General features: G+C 42.8%; 1 protein-coding gene and 1 non-coding gene across 13 annotated transcripts in view; both read right to left on the reverse strand.

Annotated features, from left to right (window-relative positions):
• The window catches only part of TIA1 (TIA1 cytotoxic granule associated RNA binding protein), a 36,317-nt gene extending 20,848 nt beyond the window's left edge, over positions 1–15,469 (reverse strand). For 8 of the 12 annotated variants that reach the window (XR_002734058.1, XR_002734057.1, XR_002734059.1 and 5 more), the window contains exons 1-2: positions 15,167–15,415; positions 2,189–2,285 (exon numbers count right to left, since the gene is read on the reverse strand). Coding sequence is in view for 7 of the 12 variants with exons in the window: in XM_023223940.2 (XP_023079708.1) it covers positions 2,189–2,285; positions 15,167–15,192 (123 nt within the window). In the remaining 5 variants the exon portion in view is untranslated. Of the gene's footprint in view, positions 1–2,188; positions 2,286–15,166 lie in introns of all 12 variants that reach the window. The other 4 variants (XR_002734060.1, XM_023223945.2, XM_023223936.3 and 1 more) reach the window with 3 other exon arrangements.
• Positions 15,470–15,782: 313 nt separating this feature from the next.
• On the reverse strand, positions 15,783–15,853 carry TRNAG-CCC. The gene has a single exon. It is a non-coding gene; the product is annotated as a tRNA-Gly (tRNA).
• Positions 15,854–18,914: the final 3,061 nt, after the last annotated feature.

An 18,914-nucleotide genomic window follows, 5' to 3' on the forward strand; every position in this document is an offset into this window, starting at 1 on the left:
AAAAAAAAAAAAAAAAAAAAAAACTTCCCTTGGCCAGGCACAGTAGCTCATGCCTATAATCTCAGCACTTTGGGAGGATGAGGCAGGCGGATCACCTGAGGTCAGGAGTTCAAGACCAGCTTGGCCAAACTAGTGCAACCTCATCTCTACTAAAAATACAAAAATTAGCTGGGTGTGGTGGTGTGCACTTGTAATCCCAGCTACTCAGAAGGCTAAGGCAGGAGATTCACTTGAATCCAGGAGGCGGACGTTGCAGTGAGCCGAGATTGTGCCACTGGATTCCAGTCTGGGCACACAGCGAGATTTCACCTCAAAAAGAAAGAAAAAAAGTATCTTCCCTTTTCTGCTGGTGTTCCAGGTAGGTGAGGCTATGTGATAAATAGAACCTGGATGTTTAATTATAAATTAAAGTAGCAGGCCTGGCGCGGTGGCTCAAGCCTGTAATCCCAGCACTTAGGGAGGCCGAGACGGGCGGATCACGAGTTCAGGAGATTGAGACCATCCTGGCTAATCCGGTGAAACCCCGTCTCTACTAAAAAATACAAGAAACTAGCCTGGCGAGGTGGCGGGCGCCTGTAGTCCTAGCTACACAGGAGGCTGAGGCAGGAGAATGGCGTAAACCCGGTAGGTGGAGCTTGCAGTGAGCTGAGATCCGGCCACTGCACTCCAGCCTGGGTGACAGAGTGAGACTCCGCCTCAAAAATAAATAAATAAATAAAAAATAAAATAAATTAAAGTAGCAGAAAAAAATTCCAATTTTTAAATCTATAGTGCAAAATACCAAATGACATTATAGGCCATTTTAAAATTCTTTCCATAACCTCCTAAACAGATTTGTTAAAATAAAAAACTAATTCAAAAGACTAGAAAGCTACAAAAATAGAGGAATATACAATTTTATTTCAAGTACAATTAATACTTTTTACTTAATTTTTTTTTTAGAGATGTGGTCTCAGGCGTGAGCCACTGCACCCGGCTAAATAATTACTTTTAAAAATACCAAGTAAAAAAAAGTTTAGCTGGAATACAACAGGAAAGAAGGTAACCGATACACATACAATTGTCTTTTCTGGAGAAAAGAAAACTGAAAGTTTATAGCAGGCTGGGTGCCGTGGCTATTACCAAGACCCTGTCTTTCAAGACAAACAAACAAACAAACAAACAAAAAACCCAAAAGTTTTCAGAAAGGAGAGACCATGGGACAAAAGGTTTCTCTTTAACACTGCCTTTCCCATCAAAAAATTTAGGCCGGGTGCGGTGGCTCATGCCTGTAATCCTAGCACTTTGGGAGGCCAAGACAGGTGGATCACCTGAAGTCGGGAGTTTGAGACCAGCCTGACCAACATGGAGAAATCCCATTGCTACTAAAAATACAAAATTAGCCAGGTGTGGTGGCACATGCCTGTAATCCGAGCTACTTGGGAGGCTGAGACAGAAGAATTGCTTGAACCTGGGAGGCGGAGGTTGTCGTGAGCCAAGATCATGCCATTGCACTCCAGCCTGGGCAACGAGAGCAAAACTCTATCTCCCAAAAAAAAAAAAAAAAAAAAAAAAAGTGTTTTTCCTCCCCAGGAGACAAAGACTCCAGGGAATTAGGGTACCTGTTCCCTAAATGTCTTTTTATACATATTATGAATCAGGGTTAACACCAATTGGATGAATGAGTTCAATGTGTGTGTTTTTTGAATACATTAAGGTCTCATAAATAAGAATTGCCTAAATACAAGAAAAACTTGAATCATGACCTTTAAAAATAAAGTTAAAAATACTTTCACTGTATCAAATGCCTATTATTTTTAAACCTGTTTCCCAATTTAATTGTAAGAGCTGAATTTATTAGCCAACCAATTGACACCACATATAAACATTTCTGATGCCTCAATGCACCTGAAAGAGCCCACATATATACAGTTCCCATCTGATCTACAAATAACTAGTTCTATTCTCATCTTCCATTATTTAGTAAAACAAATTAAATTCAGCTGTCAAAACAAGTTCATTACAAATTCACTAAAATCCCTCTTAATTTAGAATACAGTAAACTAAGACTATTATTTAGCCTACAGTAAACTAAGAATTTATACTATATTTAGACTATGGTAAATTAAGAATTCCTTCCAAGCAATTGCTTTAAGTAACATATTAAAAAAAATAAATAAATAAAGTTAACTAAGTAAAATACCCTTACATCCATAATCATTTTGCAGTTTTTACAAGGTCCAATCTGGCTAAAGAGTTGCAGAATTAAAGCTTCTGTCACATCTCTGGAAAGGTTACCGACGTATCTGAAACACAAAGAAAAACAATTGACCTTTTTTTTTTGAGATGGAGTTTCGCTCTTGTTGCCCAGGATAGAGTGCAGTGGCGCGATCTCAGCTCACTGCAACCTCCACCTCCAGGGTTCAAGTGAGTCTCCTGCCTCAGCCTCCCCGAGTAGCTGGGATTACAGGCATGCACAACCACACTCAGCTAATTTTACATTTTTAGTAGAGACAGGGTTTCTCCATGTTGGTCGGGCTGGTCTCCAACTCCTGACCTCAGGTGATCCACCCACTTCAGCCTCCCAAAGTGCTGGGATTACAGGTGTGAGCCACTGCACCTGGCCTTTTTTTTTTTTTTTTTTTTTTAAGAGAAATGGTCTGGCTATATTGCTCAGGCTGCTCTCAAACTCCTGGCCTCAAGCAAACCTCCTGCCTCGGCCTCCTGAGTAACGGACTACAGGAACCACCACATCCAGCTCAATTTACCTCAATTTATTTATTTTTTTTGAGACAAGGTCTTGCTGGGTTGCCCAGACTGGAGTGTAGCGGAACAATCTCGGCTCACTACAACCTCCACCTCCTGGGCTCAAGGGATTCTCCCACCTCAGCCACCCAAGTAGCTGGGACCACAGGCATGTGCCATCATATCTGGCTAATTTTTTTACATTTTCTGTAGAGAAGGGGTTTCACCATATTGCTGAGCTGGTCTCAAACTCCTGGGTTCAAGTGATCTGCCCGCCTCGGCCTCCCAAAGTGTAATCTTAAAGATTACAGGCCTAAGGCATTATGCCCAGCCCTCGATTTACCATTTTAAATTTGCTTATTCTCCACCAGTTTCTAAAGCTGTTTATCAAAAATTAAACTTGAGAAATAGGCAGATCTTTGCCTTATACTATAATATTTGGGAGTGACTTTTATGGTTTGCCAACACTTAAAAATCTCTTTGAAAACAGAGGTAAAGTATGTTATTTGAAAATATATTAGCTGGGTGTGGTGGTTCACGCCTGTAATCCCAGCACTTTGGGAAGCCAAGGTGGGAGAATCACCTGAGGCCAGGAATTGAGACCAGCCTGGTAAATATGATGAAACCCTGTCTCTATGAAAAACACAAAAATTAGCCAGGCGTGGTGGTGCACATCTGTAAACCCAGCTACTTGGGAGGCTGAGGCAGGAGAATCACTTGAACCCAGGAGGCGGAGGCTGGGTGAGCTGAGGTTGCACCACTGTACACCAGCCTGGGCAACAGAGTGAGACTATGCCTCAAAAAAAAAAAAGAAAATATATTACACTTTGCTAGCGAAGGGGAAGCTAGTATGTGCATATCTGTTTTAGTCATGGTTTTGCAAATTAAACCTATTGCTTGTTTCTAAGTTTGCCAGGCTTACCTTAGGAAGATAAACTTTAAAAACACTCAAATGAATCTTCATTAGTTATATAAAATATCTTATACAATAATGGCTGGGCACGGTGGCTCACGCCTGTAATCCCAGCACTTTGGGAGGCTGACGCAGGTGGATCACTTGAGGCCAGGAGTTTGAGACCAGCCTGGCCAACATGGTGAAACCCCTTCTCTACTAAAAACACAAAAATTAGCTAGGTGTGGTGGTGCCCGCCTGTAATCCCAGCTACTGGGGGGCGGTTGAGGCATGAGAATTGCTGGAACCCACGAGGGGGAGGCTGCAACAAGCCCGGATCATGCCACTGCACTCCAGCCTGGGTAACGAAGCAAGACTGTCTTAAAGAAAAAAGAGGGCTGGGTACGGTGGCTCACGCCTGTAATCCCAGCACTGTGGGAGGCTGAGGCAGGCAGATCACGAGGTCAGGAGATCGAGACCATCCTGGCTAACACGGTGAAACCCCATCTCTAGTAAAAATACAAAAAATTAGCCAGGAGTGGTGGCAGGCGCCTGTAGTACCAGCTATTCGGGAGGCTGAGGCAGAAGAGTGGTATGAACCCAGGAGGCGGAGCTTGCAGTGAGCCAAGATGGTGCCACTGCCCTCCAGCCTGGGCAACAGAGCGAGATATCGTCTCAAAAAAAAGAAAAAGAAAAAAAATTTATACAATCAAACCTAAGAAGCACTGCAATTATTTCTACTTTATGGTATTAATATTACTAAGAACACTCACGTTCTCCCATTTTTTTTTTTTTTTTTTTTTTGAACAAAGTCTCGCTCTGTTGCCCAGGCTGGAGTGCAGTGGTGTGATCTCCAATCACTGCAACCTCCGCCTCCCAGGTTCAAGTGATTCTCCTGCCTCAGCCACCCAAGTAGCTGTGACTACAGGCGCCTGCCACCACGCCCAGCTAATTTTTTTTTATATTTTTGGTAGAGATGGGGTTTCACCATATTGGCCAGGCTAGGCTGGCACCCCCAATTTTTAAATTAACATTATTTCCCTTATTTGTTCAATTTAGGTAGACTTTGGTTATGCAATGAACACATTTTTGAAAAGTTATGGGTAAATTATCAGTTGTTTTGAATGCTCACAGTGGGATGAGAAACCTTCCATTTAACATTACTGATCAGTAGAAGAGGGGTGAAAGGGAGTAGAAAGATCACAGATTATGAGTTGGTAATCAATAAAAACATAAATAGTGCATTACAAGACCATAAGACTGTGATGATCTTCATTTAAAGGGCTTAGGCTAGGGGTAGTGGCTCACACCTGTAATCCCAGCACTTTTGGAGGCTAAGGTGGGAAGATCACTTTAGTCCAGGAGTTCAAGATCAGCCCAGTCAATACAGTGAGACCCCCGTCTCTACAAAAAATAAAAATAATGATAAAAAATTAGCCAGACATGGTGGCACTATGTCCCATGGCATGGTCCCAGCTACTTCAGACACTGAGGTGGGAAGATCACTTGAACCCAAGAGTTAAGAGGCTGCAGTGAGCTATGATTATGCCACTGCACCAGGTGACAGAGCAAGGCTCTATCTCTAAAAATAAAATAAAGGGTCTTTTTTTTTTTGAGATGGAGTCTCGCTCTGTCGCCCACGCTGGAGTGCAGTGGCGCGATCTCAGCTCACTGCAAGCTCCGCCTTGTAGGTTCACGCCATTCTCCTGCCTCCTGAGTAGCTGGGACTATAGGCGCCCGCCACCATGCCCGGCTAATTTTTTGTATTTTTAGTAGAGATGGGGTTTCACCATGTTAGCCACGAAGGTCTTGATCTCCTGACCTCATGATCCGCCTGCCTCGGCCTCCCAAAGTGTTGAGATTACAGGCGTGAGCCACCGTGCCCGGCCAATAAAGGGGTTTATAAAAGTTTTTAAAATGAGATTTTGAGATGAGTTTACCTCTAGTCATGTTATAGAGTTAGAGGTTTACCAGTTCTGGAATCAAAGAATGCAGTCTCCCCAAAACGGTAGTTTCTCATTTGTCTCTCAGGTCCCCTTCAGAAAATTTGATATAAGGTACGGACTTTCTCCTCAGAAAAATAAATATTCATACATGCTCAAAAAGTGTGGATTTGGTTTCTTCTTTCCATCTACCATTCAACAAACACATACTGAGTACTTAACACGAAGCCTTAGGAAAAGGTTAAGATGGTAAAGGAAGAAATGCTGAGTCAACAACAAATGACATTTAAAGATCAGGTAAAATAATGGTACTCAAAAGAGAAAGTAACAGCAACATTTACCCAACAGCAATTTACCAGTATTGGGAATTATTACTGCACCAAGTCTCTATTCTGAAAAAGAGACAGAATTAAGCATTTATCCTATTAAGTAGGAACTCCTAAATAGTGTAATCTAATAGCTCTAGTTTAGAAAAATTCTCCTTTACAAAAGAATGTTAGTTAATAAATGTAGAAAGATAGTATTAAATTAACAATGTGTAAACTCTAATGAAACAACTGATTCAGGGAAGGACCTTTAATCTATGCTTAAATTACTACGTGAACAGTTGGTGTGGAAATAGTCACAAGGTGTCAAAGTTATCACATAGATTACTTAATTCATTGCAAAGGGAAAACCTTACCTCAAAAATGAGAGCTTTGGCTGTTACCACTATAACCCAGTGATAAAATTTTCAATTATTTTATAGTTGGGCAACAACCAATGAGACACTGCATATATATAATACGAATTACACAGTATCACCTATAAAATATTTACATAAAAAAGTCTAACCTAAATCTAACCAAGCTGAAAATTAGATTTAAGTTTATAGGATATTGGGCATACAAAACAATTCCACGAATCCAGACGTGGGACATTTTATAAGACAACTCAGTCTCTTCAAAAAATTATTGTCCTAAAACAAACACAACAGATGACTGTTCTTGAATAAAAGGGAGCAGTGGCACAAGCCCGCAGTCCCAGCTACTTGAGAGGCTGAGGTGGGTGGATCCCTTGAACCCAGAAGTTTGAATCCAGCCTGAGCAACATAGCAAGACCTCATTTCTAGGATATAAATAAGTAAAAGAAACAGAAAGTTGGGCACAGTGGCTCAAGCCTCAAATCCTAGCACTTTGGGAGGCCGAGGTAGGCGGTTCACTTGAGACCAGGAGTTAGAGACCAGCCTGGCCAACATGGTGAAACCTCATCTCTACTAAAAATACAAAAATTAGCCGGGCGCGGTGGCTCAAGCCTGTAATCCCAGCACTTTGGGAGGCTGAGATGGGCGAATCACGAGGTCAGGAGATCGAGACCATCCTGGCTAACACGGTGAAACCCCGTCTCTACTAAAAATACAAAAAAACTAGCCGGGTGAGGTGGCGGGCGCCTGTAGTCCCAGCTACTCCGGAGGCTGAGGCAGGAGAATGGCATAAACCCGGGAGGCAGAGCTTGCAGTGAGCTGAGATCCGGCCACTGCACTCCAGTCCGGGCGACAGAGCGAGACTCTGCCTCAAAAAAAAAAAAAAAAAAAAAATACAAAAATTAGCCAGGCATGGTGGCGCATGCCTGTAATCCCAGCTTCCTGGGAGCAGGAGGCACAAGAATCACTTGAACTCAGGAGGTGGACATTGCAGTGAGCTGAGATTGCACCACAGTACTCCAGCCAGGGTGACAGAGCAAGACACTGCCCTCCCTGTCCCCCCACCAAAAAAAAAAAGGACATAAAAAACACTGACAACCAAACACAATGAATAATGTTTAAATGGATCCTGGATAAGGGAAAAATAGTTTTTTCTTACAGAATTAATTAATAAATGTAAAAAGAATGAGTGAAATAGAAAATCACCATTAACATACCATAGTAACAATTTCTACAGGAAGATCCACCCATGGAAGCTCACATTAGTTGATGAAACCTTAAAAGGGGAAACAGGGTATCTGCATAGCCTCAAAGTACCACCTCTAATATATTTATTAAATATTGGTTTTGGGCCAGGTGCGGTGGCTCACGCCTGCTATAATCCCAGCACTTTGGGAAGCTGAGGCAGATCACAGGTCAGGAGATCAAGACCATCCTGGCCAACAGTGAAACACCGTCTCTACCAAAAAATACAAAAAATTAGCTGGGCATGGTGGCGCGTGCCTGTAGTTTCAGCTACTAGGGAGGCCAAGGCAGGAGAGTCGCTTGAACCCGGGAGGCAGAGGTTGCAGTGAGCCAAGATCATGCCACTGCACTTCAGCCTGGCACCAGAGCGAGACTCTGTCTCAAAGGAAAAAAAAAAAAAGAAGGTTTTGACCAACGAACTAATAGTTTTAAATGACTATGAATTCTTTGGATATACCTCCCTCCAGGAAGTGTAACTTAATCTTCCTCTTCCTGAGTGTGTGAGCTAGCCTTGGTGACCTACTTCTAACCAACAGAGTAAGTTAAGAAAAAATAAGTCATGGTGATTTTGGAGAAAAGGAGAAACAGTACCCTTCCAAAGCGTCGGCGGGGTGCAGTGGCTCACACCTGTAATCCCAGTGCTTTGGAAGGCCGAGGTGAGAGATTCACTTGAGGCCAGTAGTTTGAGACCAGCCAGGGCAACATAGTGATATGCCCCGTCTCTACAAAAAATAAGAAAAAATTAGCTGGGTGTGGTGGTGTGCACCTGTAGTTCCAGCTACTTGGGAAGCTGAAGTGAACAATGATTGTGCCACTGCACTCCAGCCTGGGCAACAGAGACCTTATCTCTAAAAAAAGAAAAAAAGTGTTAAGGTCAAGAAAGACATCTCACAGAACCAAGGAGAATAAAGAGACGACGATGAAATGCAATGTGGTATTTTCCTGAGTTAGATCCTAGAATATAAAAAGGATATCAGTGGAAAAATTGGTATAAAGCCTATAGTGTTAATTTCTTAATTTTGATAATTATACCATGGTTATATAAGATGGTAACATTAAGGGATGCTAGATGAAGGTTATCATGCCATTCCTCCGCAAAACCCTTCCCCGCAAAAAAAAAAAAAAAAAAAAGTCTGTACTATCTCTGCATCTCTTCTGTGTCTACTCTCACCTGACTGTTGTGCCTGCAAGAAATTTTCAGGATTAGCCGGGAGTGGTGGCTCTTGCCTGTAATCCCAGCACGTTGGGATGCTGAGGTGGACGGATCACTTGAGCTCAGGAGTTCGAGATCAGCCTGGCCAACATGTTGAAACTCGTCTCTACTAAAAACACAAAAAATTAGCCAGGTGTGGTGGTGGGTGCCTGTAATCCCAGCTACTCAGGAGGCTGAGGCAGGAGAATTACCTGAACCCAGGAGGTGGAGTTTGCAGTGAGCCAAGATCTCATCACTGCAGTCCAGCCTGGGGGGAAGGAAACTCATCTCAAAAAAAAAAAAAAAAAAAAAAGGCAGAATTTGATAAGGTCTCTGTGAAAATTTGAGTAAAAAGTATGAATAGTTTCTTACCTAATAATAAATTCCATAAGAGGTTTTCATCTTTATTCTTAGTTGGTATCTACCGTCCAGAACAGAGGTCCCCAACTCCCCTCAGGCCACGGACCTTTATGGGTCAATGGCCTGTTAGGAACTGGGCCACACAGCAGGAGGTGAGCAGCGGGGGAGGGAGCATTACTGCTTGAGCTCTGCCTCCTGTCAGATTAGCAGCATGTGTGAACTGGGCATGCAAGGGATCTAGGTTTTGTGTTTCTTACGAGAATTTATCTAATGCCTGATGTTCTGAGGTGGAACAGTTTCACCCTGAAACCATTCCGCCCATGGAAAAATTGTCTTCCATAAAACTGGTCTCGGTGCCAAAAAGGCTGGGGACTGCTAGTTAGAACACTGCCTGGAACACTGCAATATCATTGCAGTGATATTTATTGCTCTATAAATATCTGTTAAAGAGTTAAATGTACTGTCTCAGAATGACTTCTGAACATTTGCAATTTGCTAGAAAATTCTCTCATTTTGCTTAAGTTACCCTAGGGGGAAAAGATTAGTTATGTCTTTTACTAATGAAGAAATTATGTAGACACGAGGCACGGTGGCTCACACCTATAATCCCAGCACTTTGGGAGGCTAAGGTGGGAAGATCGCTTGAGCCCAGGGGTTCGAGACCAGCCTGGTCAACACAGTGAGATCGCTTCTCTACAAATATTTTTAAAAATTAGCCAGACACGGTGGTACATGCCTGTAGTCCCAGCTATTCAGTAGGCTGAGGTGGAAAGATCCCTTGAGCCTGAGAGGTCGAGGCTACAGTGAGCTGCGATTGCACCACTGCACCAGAGCCTGGGCAACAGGATGAGACCCTATCTCAATTAAAACATAAAAATAAACTGTGTGGAATAGTAAGTGCTTGTGTATATACTATACATCAGCAACCTAACCTTATTATTATGTAACAAATGTATACCCATCACAAAGAATAATGTTACAAGAGATGGCTGAAACTGCCTTATTAGTTGGGACCTCCTTCACTAGGTAAACCAGCTTGAACAAATGTATCCAATACTATGCCTGCAGACATCTTAAGGGTTATCGATCCTCAAGACTTTTCATTTTTACTTATATCTTGCAACAAACTATAACATTTTAGATGACTGATATTACGCATTTTAAAATAAATCCATTTATTGTCGACATCATTCTCACATGCCACATCTAAGCCACTGGTAATTCCTGTTGCTCTATTTTCAAAACATATCCGTAATTCAACTACTTTCTATCACTTTCACCAGCACTAACTACAATTATAGGCACTGCTTTCTCTCACACCTGGATTGGCTTCCTGAGTAGGCTACTTGCTTCTGCCAGTTTCAAGGTTAAGATAGGCTATACCACTACTATGCTTGAAACCCACTTACAGCTTCCATTCCTACTCAGATAAGATAGCCCTCTTTAGGACCCATATAATCTGGTATTTTCTATCTCCCCTAACATTCCTATTTATCATTCTGACCTCATTTCCTACTCCTCTACTACATTTACTCTCCTCAGGCTAACCAACCAGCATGCCCTGCCCCCAAGGGCCCTCTGCACTAGCTCTTTCTAGGGTGCTCCTCCTTCAGATAGAAGCATGGCTCTCCCTTATCTCCTTCACTTTTTTCCTCAAATGTCACTTATCAAAGGATGACCTTCCTTTATTATTCTCTATAAATATTCACCCCTTCCTCCTTACCATGCATACCCTGCATTATTTTTCTCCATGGCACTTATTACGATCTAACATAATTACTTACGTAAATTCTTTTTTTTTGAGACGGAGTCTCACTCTGTCACCTAGGCTGGAGTGCAGTGGCCGGATCTCAGCTCACTGCAAGCTCTGCCTCCCGGGTTTATGCCATTCTCCTGCCTCAGCCTCCCGAGTAGCTGGGACTACAGGCGCCCGCCACCACGCCGGCTAGTTTTTTTTGTATTTTTTTAGTAGAGACGGGGTTTCTCCGTGTTAGCCAGGATGGTCTCAATCTCCTGACCTCGTGATCCACCCGTCTCAGCCTCCCAAAGTGCTGGGATTACAGGCTTGAGCCACCGCGCCCGGCCACTTACATAAATTCTTAAAAAGCCTACTACATGTACTACCGTATCCCCAGTTCCCAGAAGAGTGACAGCCATGTAGTATGCTCTCAATATTACTGAGTGAATGTAATGTTTCTAGTATATTCTTAATTACTAGCAGTTATTTGGAAACATAAGTATTATCTAATAAACATCTCATTTTAGTCAACCTTGCCTTCAATCTAATCTTTAAGATAGGTCTGATTCTCAATCCAAGAGATTTTATTTCATACAAATTACAAAGGCCAATACTATTTGGAGAGTGGGGTAGACAACAAGAATGAAAGATAAGCATGGAGCAGAAGAAAGACAAGACTCACATTAGTATATAGCAATTAATTGGGCTCTGTCTCGCTCTGTCGTCCAGGCTGGAGTGCAGTGTCATCATCTCGGCTCATTGCAACCCTCCACCTCCTGGGTTCAAGTGATTCTCCTCCCTGAGCCTCTGGAGTCCCAAGTAGCTGAGGCTACTGGCATGTGTCACCACACCTAGCTAACTTTTGCATTTTTAGTAGAGATGGGGTTTCACCATGTTGACCAGGCTGGTCTCAAACTTCTGACCTCAGGTGATCCACTCACCCTGGCTTCCCAAAGTGCTGGGATTACAGGTGTGAGCCACCATGCCTGGCCAGCTGCAGGCTTTTAAGGATGGTCTATAATTTATAGATCTGCACTCTTAGCAAATGTGAAAGCCACACAGTAATAGTATAGTTATCTCAAAAGAGAGCACTCATGCATTTGAGAGTAAACCACACAAAGGATATTAAGGTGTCTGGATTTGAGGGACTTAACTTTTATCAACTAACACCAGCAATGTTTTCCTAGTCTAGTGTGTAGCTTTTAGTTCACAAGTTGAATATTTTTAAAGTGACCAAGGCCAATTCAGACTCACTATACACGTATTTTTATTTTTTTATTATGGAAAATTTCAAATTTATACATGAATAGAGAATAGTAGTATACATCACTCATACGCTCACTACAAATGTTTGAACTTATTAATTGTACCTTGAATACTCCTCAAAATAATCTTGCAGTATAAACTTTAGGGAAGTTTGTCTCAGAATATGTTTTCAAAGTACTGGTGACAAGAAATCAAATACTGGTATTCTCTAACTTAACATGGAGATGCTGAACACTCAGATGTAGCAAATGAAGGAATTTCCAGTGAGCCATTTAGGTATGCGGGTGATAAAAACTTAAGACTCTATTTTATCCTCAAGAAAAATCTTAATTCACTGCTTGAAATTCTACCAGTTTTTTTTTTTTTTTTTGGGACGGAGCCTCCCTCCTGTCGCCAGGCTGGAGTGCAATGGCGCAACCTCAGCTCACTGCAACCTCCACCTCCCGGGTTCAAGTGATTCTCCTTCCTCAGCCTCCCGAGTAGCTGGGATTACAGGCATGCGCCACCATGCCCAGCTAATTTTTGTATTTTTAGTAGAGACAGGGTTTCGCCATGTTGGCCAGGCTGGTCTTGAACTCCTGCCCTCAGGTGATCCACCCGCCTCGGCCTCCCAAAGTGTTAGGATTACAGGCGTGCGCCACTGTGCCCAGCCAATTATATCAGTTTCTTAAACAAATTTATTGATCACTTACCATGGACCAGACTAATGTGCTACGAGCTGTGTTAAGAACATATATTAGGCCGGGCGCGGTGGCTCAAGCCTGTAATCCCAGCACTTTGGGAGGCCGAGACGGGCGGATCACGAGGTCAGGAGATCAAGACCATCCTGGCTAACCGGTGAAACCCCGTCTCTACTAAAAAATACAAAAAACTAGCCGGGCGAGGTGGCGGGTGCCTGTAGTCCCAGCTACTCAGGAGGCTGAGGCAGGAGAATGGCGTAAACCTGGGAGGCAGAGCTTGCAGTGAGCTGAGATCTGGCCACTGCACTCCAGCCTGGGCGACAGAGCGAGACTCCGTCTCAAAAAAAAAAAAAAAAAAAAAAAAAGAACATATATTAAAAGCCTCTGACTTCCAGGGTCATTAAAGCAAACATCTTACATTAAAATTAAAAACACTACTAGGAAAACTTAGGGATTAGTACCCTCATGTTTAGCCAAGGTTTGCCTGACTGGAAAAATGGGAGTTTGGGTTGAGGGAGGTAGAAACAAGAGAAGACTTTTACAGTATGACTACTTTGAGGAAGAGTTTCTTGGATGGGGTGTTTTAGTGAGGGATACAAGGCAAAATAAGTCATAAATGTAATAGTTAAGAGTTGAGGCCAGGCCAGGCGCTGTGGCTCACATCTGTAATCCTAGCACTTTGGGAGGCCGAGCTGAGCGGATCACCTCAGGTCAGGAGTTCGAGACCAGCTTGGCAAACATGGTGAAAGCCCCTCTCTACTAAAAATACAAAAATGAGCCGGGCGTGGTGCCCGCCTGTAATGTCAGCTACTTGGGAGGGTGAGGCAGGAGAATGGCTTGAACCCAGGAGGTGGAGGTTGCAGTGAGCCGAGATCGGACCACTGCACTCCAGCCTTGCAGCCTGGGTGACAAAGTGAGACTCCATCTCAAAAAATTAAAAAGTAAAGACAAAATTAAAAAGTTAAGTGGTCAGATACTTCTGGCAGTTTTTAAAATTAAATATTTTCAAACGAAGAATATTAAGTTTACATTATAAAACACGAGCAGTGCCTTAACCCAAAATGCTGATGGCTGTCGTAGCTAAGAGGCAAGGGGGAAGAGACTCCACCAACACAGTGAGGCTAGTTAGTTTTTTAGGGAGTATTCATCTACAGATACAATCTTTCCTAAAACAAAGGTCATGCACTAATTGCTACGTCCTATTGAAAAGATACTTTTTGAGCCTCAGGAATACAGAAAAGAAATTTCAAGGTTACTAACAGATTAACTGACAATCTATTAAGAAAACAAGTGCAACCACATTTCCAATATAGATAAGAAATAGCAACGTAGAAGTGGAAAAATTTTGGGGGTGAAAAAAACAACGACATCATACTTCAGAGCAACTTCATTATCTAGAAAGCGGCAAAGAGAAACCTAAAATTGCATTTTTAATGCATGGAGCTCTCAAACTGCCAGTATTCCAAGAATATAAACAAAAAGCTATGTCATCCAAGAAAAACAAAAAGCTATGTCAACTCATTGAGCTTTTCTCTTTCCGAGAAATGCCAACAAAGGCAGGATCAACTCATCCGATAATACTTTGAAAAACAAAGAACGCAGTGGGGGAAGCCACACGACAAAGAAAATATCCACGCTCCGATAATTTAATGCTAACTCTAAAAATTCTCTGTAAATATGTTAGGGCATTTATCAATTGTTGCTTCACAAAAACGGCCCGCTCGTTCAATACCATGTCAATCACAACAGTAGCAAACGACTATAAAAATAATACTAAATCAATTTCCCCTCAATTGATATATTCCTTCTGGGTGAGATTTCCAAATCCTTGGAGTGTCTGGTTAGGCTTTTTGGTCGGTGGGGGCTACAGAAGGAAAGCCAGAGGTTAAAGAAAAATGCTTGGCTTTTTTTCAATGGCAACTGCAAGAATAAAGTTTACTGCACTGAAAATGAGTACAAGCAGCCTCAGGGGGGGGAAAAAAATCTTATCACCGAGAAGAAAATGAAAGGAAGAATTTCAATAGTAAATCAAAAGTAAAATTAAAGGAAGACGGCTGTAAAGATAAGAAGAGGTTAATTAAAAAGGGGGAGAAGCGGGAAAAGAGAAGGAAAGAAAGCATAGGACAAAAGGAAGGTTCGACAAGTTCTAAAAAGAGATCTGAATGAAAAAGTCTTTTCTCCAGGTCTAAGACCACAGAGGGCCCGCGGCGAGAGCAACAGTCAAGCAATGGTGTAGCTAAAGTGAAGGGATTAATTGAAAGGGTTGAGCCCGGTCTCCCTTCACCTTGTCCTCTCACAGACTGGGTCTTGGTGCATGCTAAGGAAACAAAAACCACGATATCGCGGTGTCCACGGAGAACAATAGGCTGGGAGCGGCGCAGGGCCGAGGCCTTCCCTCCGGGACGACCACCATCCCGCCTCCCTCATCGCTGCCCCAGACTCACAGAGTCTTGGGCATCTCGTCCTCCATGGCTGCTGCTGTCGCGGCGCCGCCTCCGGGTCCAACTCCCTGCCCTTCACTACCTCCCAAATCGTTTGAGCGGTTATGGCTACGGGATAGCGGGGTTTCTCGGCTGACCAAAGGTTACTCCGCCTCCTTCTCCGGCGGCAATTACACTAAACCGCCCGGCCCAGCGGGAACAATGAAGCCCCAATACAAGATGGCGGCGAGCCGGGCGCCTAGGAGCAGCCAGGGAAGTTACCCGGGCCGCGCAGGCGCAGAATAATCTTGCACTCTCAACCTCCCGGCAGCCAGGCTACACCTTAATCCATAGGTTCACTTGTTGCGCAGCCGCTCTTCCACCCGACGCTAGGGACGTCTGAGGCTGCGCAGGCGCAAGGATTAACTACGTCAAGACTTGCGTGAACTTTTTTGTCTTCTGGCTGCGGATTCTAGTGTTTCGACCGCGAGTTATAATGGAGTGGAAACCTCCAGGGATAGTAAAAAGCCTAAATCTTTCCAAAAGAGGAAAGATATATAAAGATCCTTCAAGCTATCTGGTTTTTATAAAGACTATTCAAGCTACTTGGTTTTTGGAGAGCGAGAAGCGAAAATCTTTTTGCGCCGCCCGGGAATCGAACCCGGGTCGCAAGAATGGGAATCTTGCATGATACCACTACACCAGCGGCGCTGTTGATGTGTAGGGCCGCCAGAGTATTTTAGGAGGAAATAAAAGCAGACGTTGCCTTTCATGTGAAAAGAATTGTCATGTATTATTTATTAATTTAAGAGTAAAAGTTTATTGACAGTCTATAATCTTGTTTTCCAATAACATAAATAATTTATTTTCTCTCATCCCAAACATGGGAATGGATGTTTCAACTTTCTCTGTACAGAAAAAAAATTTCAATTTAAAATGTTTACTTAAGAAATAAGAAAAAAGAAAAAAAGTTTTACTTTATTTTTTTTATTTTTTATTTTTTTTTGAGACGGAGTCTTGCTCTGTCGCCCAGGCTGGAGTGCAGTGGCTGGATCTCAGCTCACTGCAACCTCCGCCTCCCGGGTTCACGCCATTCTCCTGCCTCAGCCTCCCCGAGTAGCTGGGACCACAGGCGCCGGCCACCTCGCCCGGCTAATTTTTTTGTATTTTTAGTAGAGACGGGGTTTCACCGTGTTAGTCAGGATGGTCTACGATCTCCTGACCTCGTGATCCGCCCGTCTCGGCCTCCCAAAGTGCTGGGATTACAGGCTTGAGCCACCGCGCCCGGCCTAAAAAGTTTTACTTTAAAAAGTAAGGATTTTATTAAGAATTTGCCTCGTTGGTGCTAGCCAAATTTTTGAGAGCGGGGAAGATATTTCCAGATGCCAGATTTTTATTTATATTTGCATTTCTTCCGTGTATTGAATGCACATTGAAAAGTATTTCAGAAATATCTGTTTAGGCCGGGGCAGTGGCTCACGCCCGTTATCCCAGCACTTTGGGAGGCTGAGGCGGGCGGATCACCTGAAATCAGGAGTTCGAGACCAGCCTGACCAACATGACGAAACCCTGTATCTACTAAAAATACAAAATTAGCCTGGCATGGTGGTGGGCACCCGTAATCCCAATTACTCAGGAGGCTGAGGCAGGAGAATCGCTTGAATCTGGGAGGCAGAGATTGCAGTGAACCGAGACCTTGCCATTGCACTCCAGCCTGGGCAATAGAGCGAGGATCCTTCTCAAAAAAAAAAAAACCCCCACTATTTAATGCAAATTGGTCACAAGAATCTTAAAAGTAAACAAGTCAAAAGATACATAAACTTCAATCCAACTTTAGGAAGCAGAGAAATTAGAGCTCTGAAATGTGGTTCAGTATACTCAGTATGCATTTCATATTGCTTATTACATATATGTCACATATATGTCACTAAAGTAATCCTATATCTAGGAATCTATCCTACAGAAATAAAAGAATTAAATTATAAAGATTTATGTGCCAAGATACAACTGCAGCATTGTTTGTAGTAGAAAAAAATGGAGTGACCTGAATATCCATCAATGCCACTTGTGGTAATTTATTCAATTTACACCGAATATGTGTGGAACTTTTTCTTTTTCTTTTCTTTCTTTCTTTTTTTTTTTTTTTTTTTGAGACAGTCTCGCTCTGTCTCCTAGACCAGAGTGCAGTGCCACAGTCTTGGCTCACTGTAACCTCTGTCTCCTGGGTTCAAGCGATTCTCCTGCCTCAGCCTCCTCAGTAGCTGAGATTACAGACGTGAGCCACCACCTAAATTAGCCTAGCTAATTTTTGTATTTTAGTAGAGACAGGGTTTCACCATGTTGGCCAGGCTGGTCTTGAACTCCTGACCTCAGGTGATCCGCCTACCTCAGCCTCCCAAAGTGCTGAGATTACAGCCATGAGCCGCTGCCCCTGGCCAGAACATTCATTTTATGGACTATTTTGCAGCTATTGAAAAGCTGTTAATCAGATCTGTAGTGTTGAACTGGAAAATATCTATGATGTAAGTTTAAGTTGTAGAAATATTTTTTTAAACATAGGAGAATTTACACATCGAAAAATGTGATGTCGGCTGAGTGGGGCAGCTCACGCCTGTAATCCCAGTCTTTGGGAGGCCGAGGTGGGCAGATCACTTGAGCCAGGAGTTCAAGATCAGCCTGGCCAACATGGAGAAACCCCATGTCTACTTTAAAATACAAAAATTAGCCAGGTGTGGTGGCACATGTCTGTAATCCCAGCTACTCAGGAGGCTGAGGCAGGAGAACCACTTGAAGCCGGGAGTCAGAGGTTGCAGTTCGCCCCTGGGCAACAGAGCAAGACTCCTCAAAAACAAAACAAAACACCAAAAAAACCAAAAAACCAAAACGTGATGTCCTCTTTAAAGTAGTTTGTTCAGACTGGATATACTCCGGATTTTCATTTTTTGGAATTGTCTTTAGAGTCTCTGGCACATTCTTCAGATTATTTTCAAAGATATCAAGTACTACTCTTTTGATGGTGAATAAAACAAATGTTAATGGTGGTTGTTATTTTTAAAACACCTTTTTGGGACATCCATATAAAATGTTTTTCAGTTTAATAGTTTTTAGTTTATTCACAGAGGTGTGTGCGCAAGAATCACCACAATCAATTTTATAACATTTTCTTCACCTCAAAAAGGAAACCCTTAGCAATTACCAGTCACTCCCTGACCTTCATCCCATTCCATGTCCCAGCCACTAGTCTTTCTGCCCCTATAGATTTGCCTATTCTAGACATTTCATATAAATGGAAGCATGCAATATATGGTTTCTGGTGACTGACTTATTTCACTTAACATTATGCTTTTCAGGGTCATACATGTTGTAACATGTGTCATTACTTCATTCCTTTTTATTCCCAAATAAAACTCCATTATATGGATGTTGCACAAGTACTTATTTATTTATTTGTGAAGAGTCTTACTCTGTCTCCCAGGCTGGAATGCAATGGCACAATCTTGGCTCACCGCAACCTCTGCCTCCTGGGTTCAAGCGATTCTCCTGCCTCAGCCTCCCGAGTAGGTGGGATTACAGGTGCCCACCACCACCCCCAGCTAATTTTTGTATTTTTGGTAGAGATGGGGTTTCACCATGTTATCCAAGCTGGTCTCGAACTCCTGATCTCAGGTGATCTGCCCGCCTCGGCCTCCCTAAGTGCTAGGATTACAGGTGTAAGCCACTGCTCTCAGCTGTACTTTTTTTTTAAGTAGAGTAGTTTTTTTTTTTTTTTTTT

Source organism: Piliocolobus tephrosceles, chromosome 15 (assembly GCF_002776525.5).
Source record: "Piliocolobus tephrosceles isolate RC106 chromosome 15, ASM277652v3, whole genome shotgun sequence".
NCBI classification, from domain to species: domain Eukaryota; kingdom Metazoa; phylum Chordata; class Mammalia; order Primates; family Cercopithecidae; genus Piliocolobus; species Piliocolobus tephrosceles.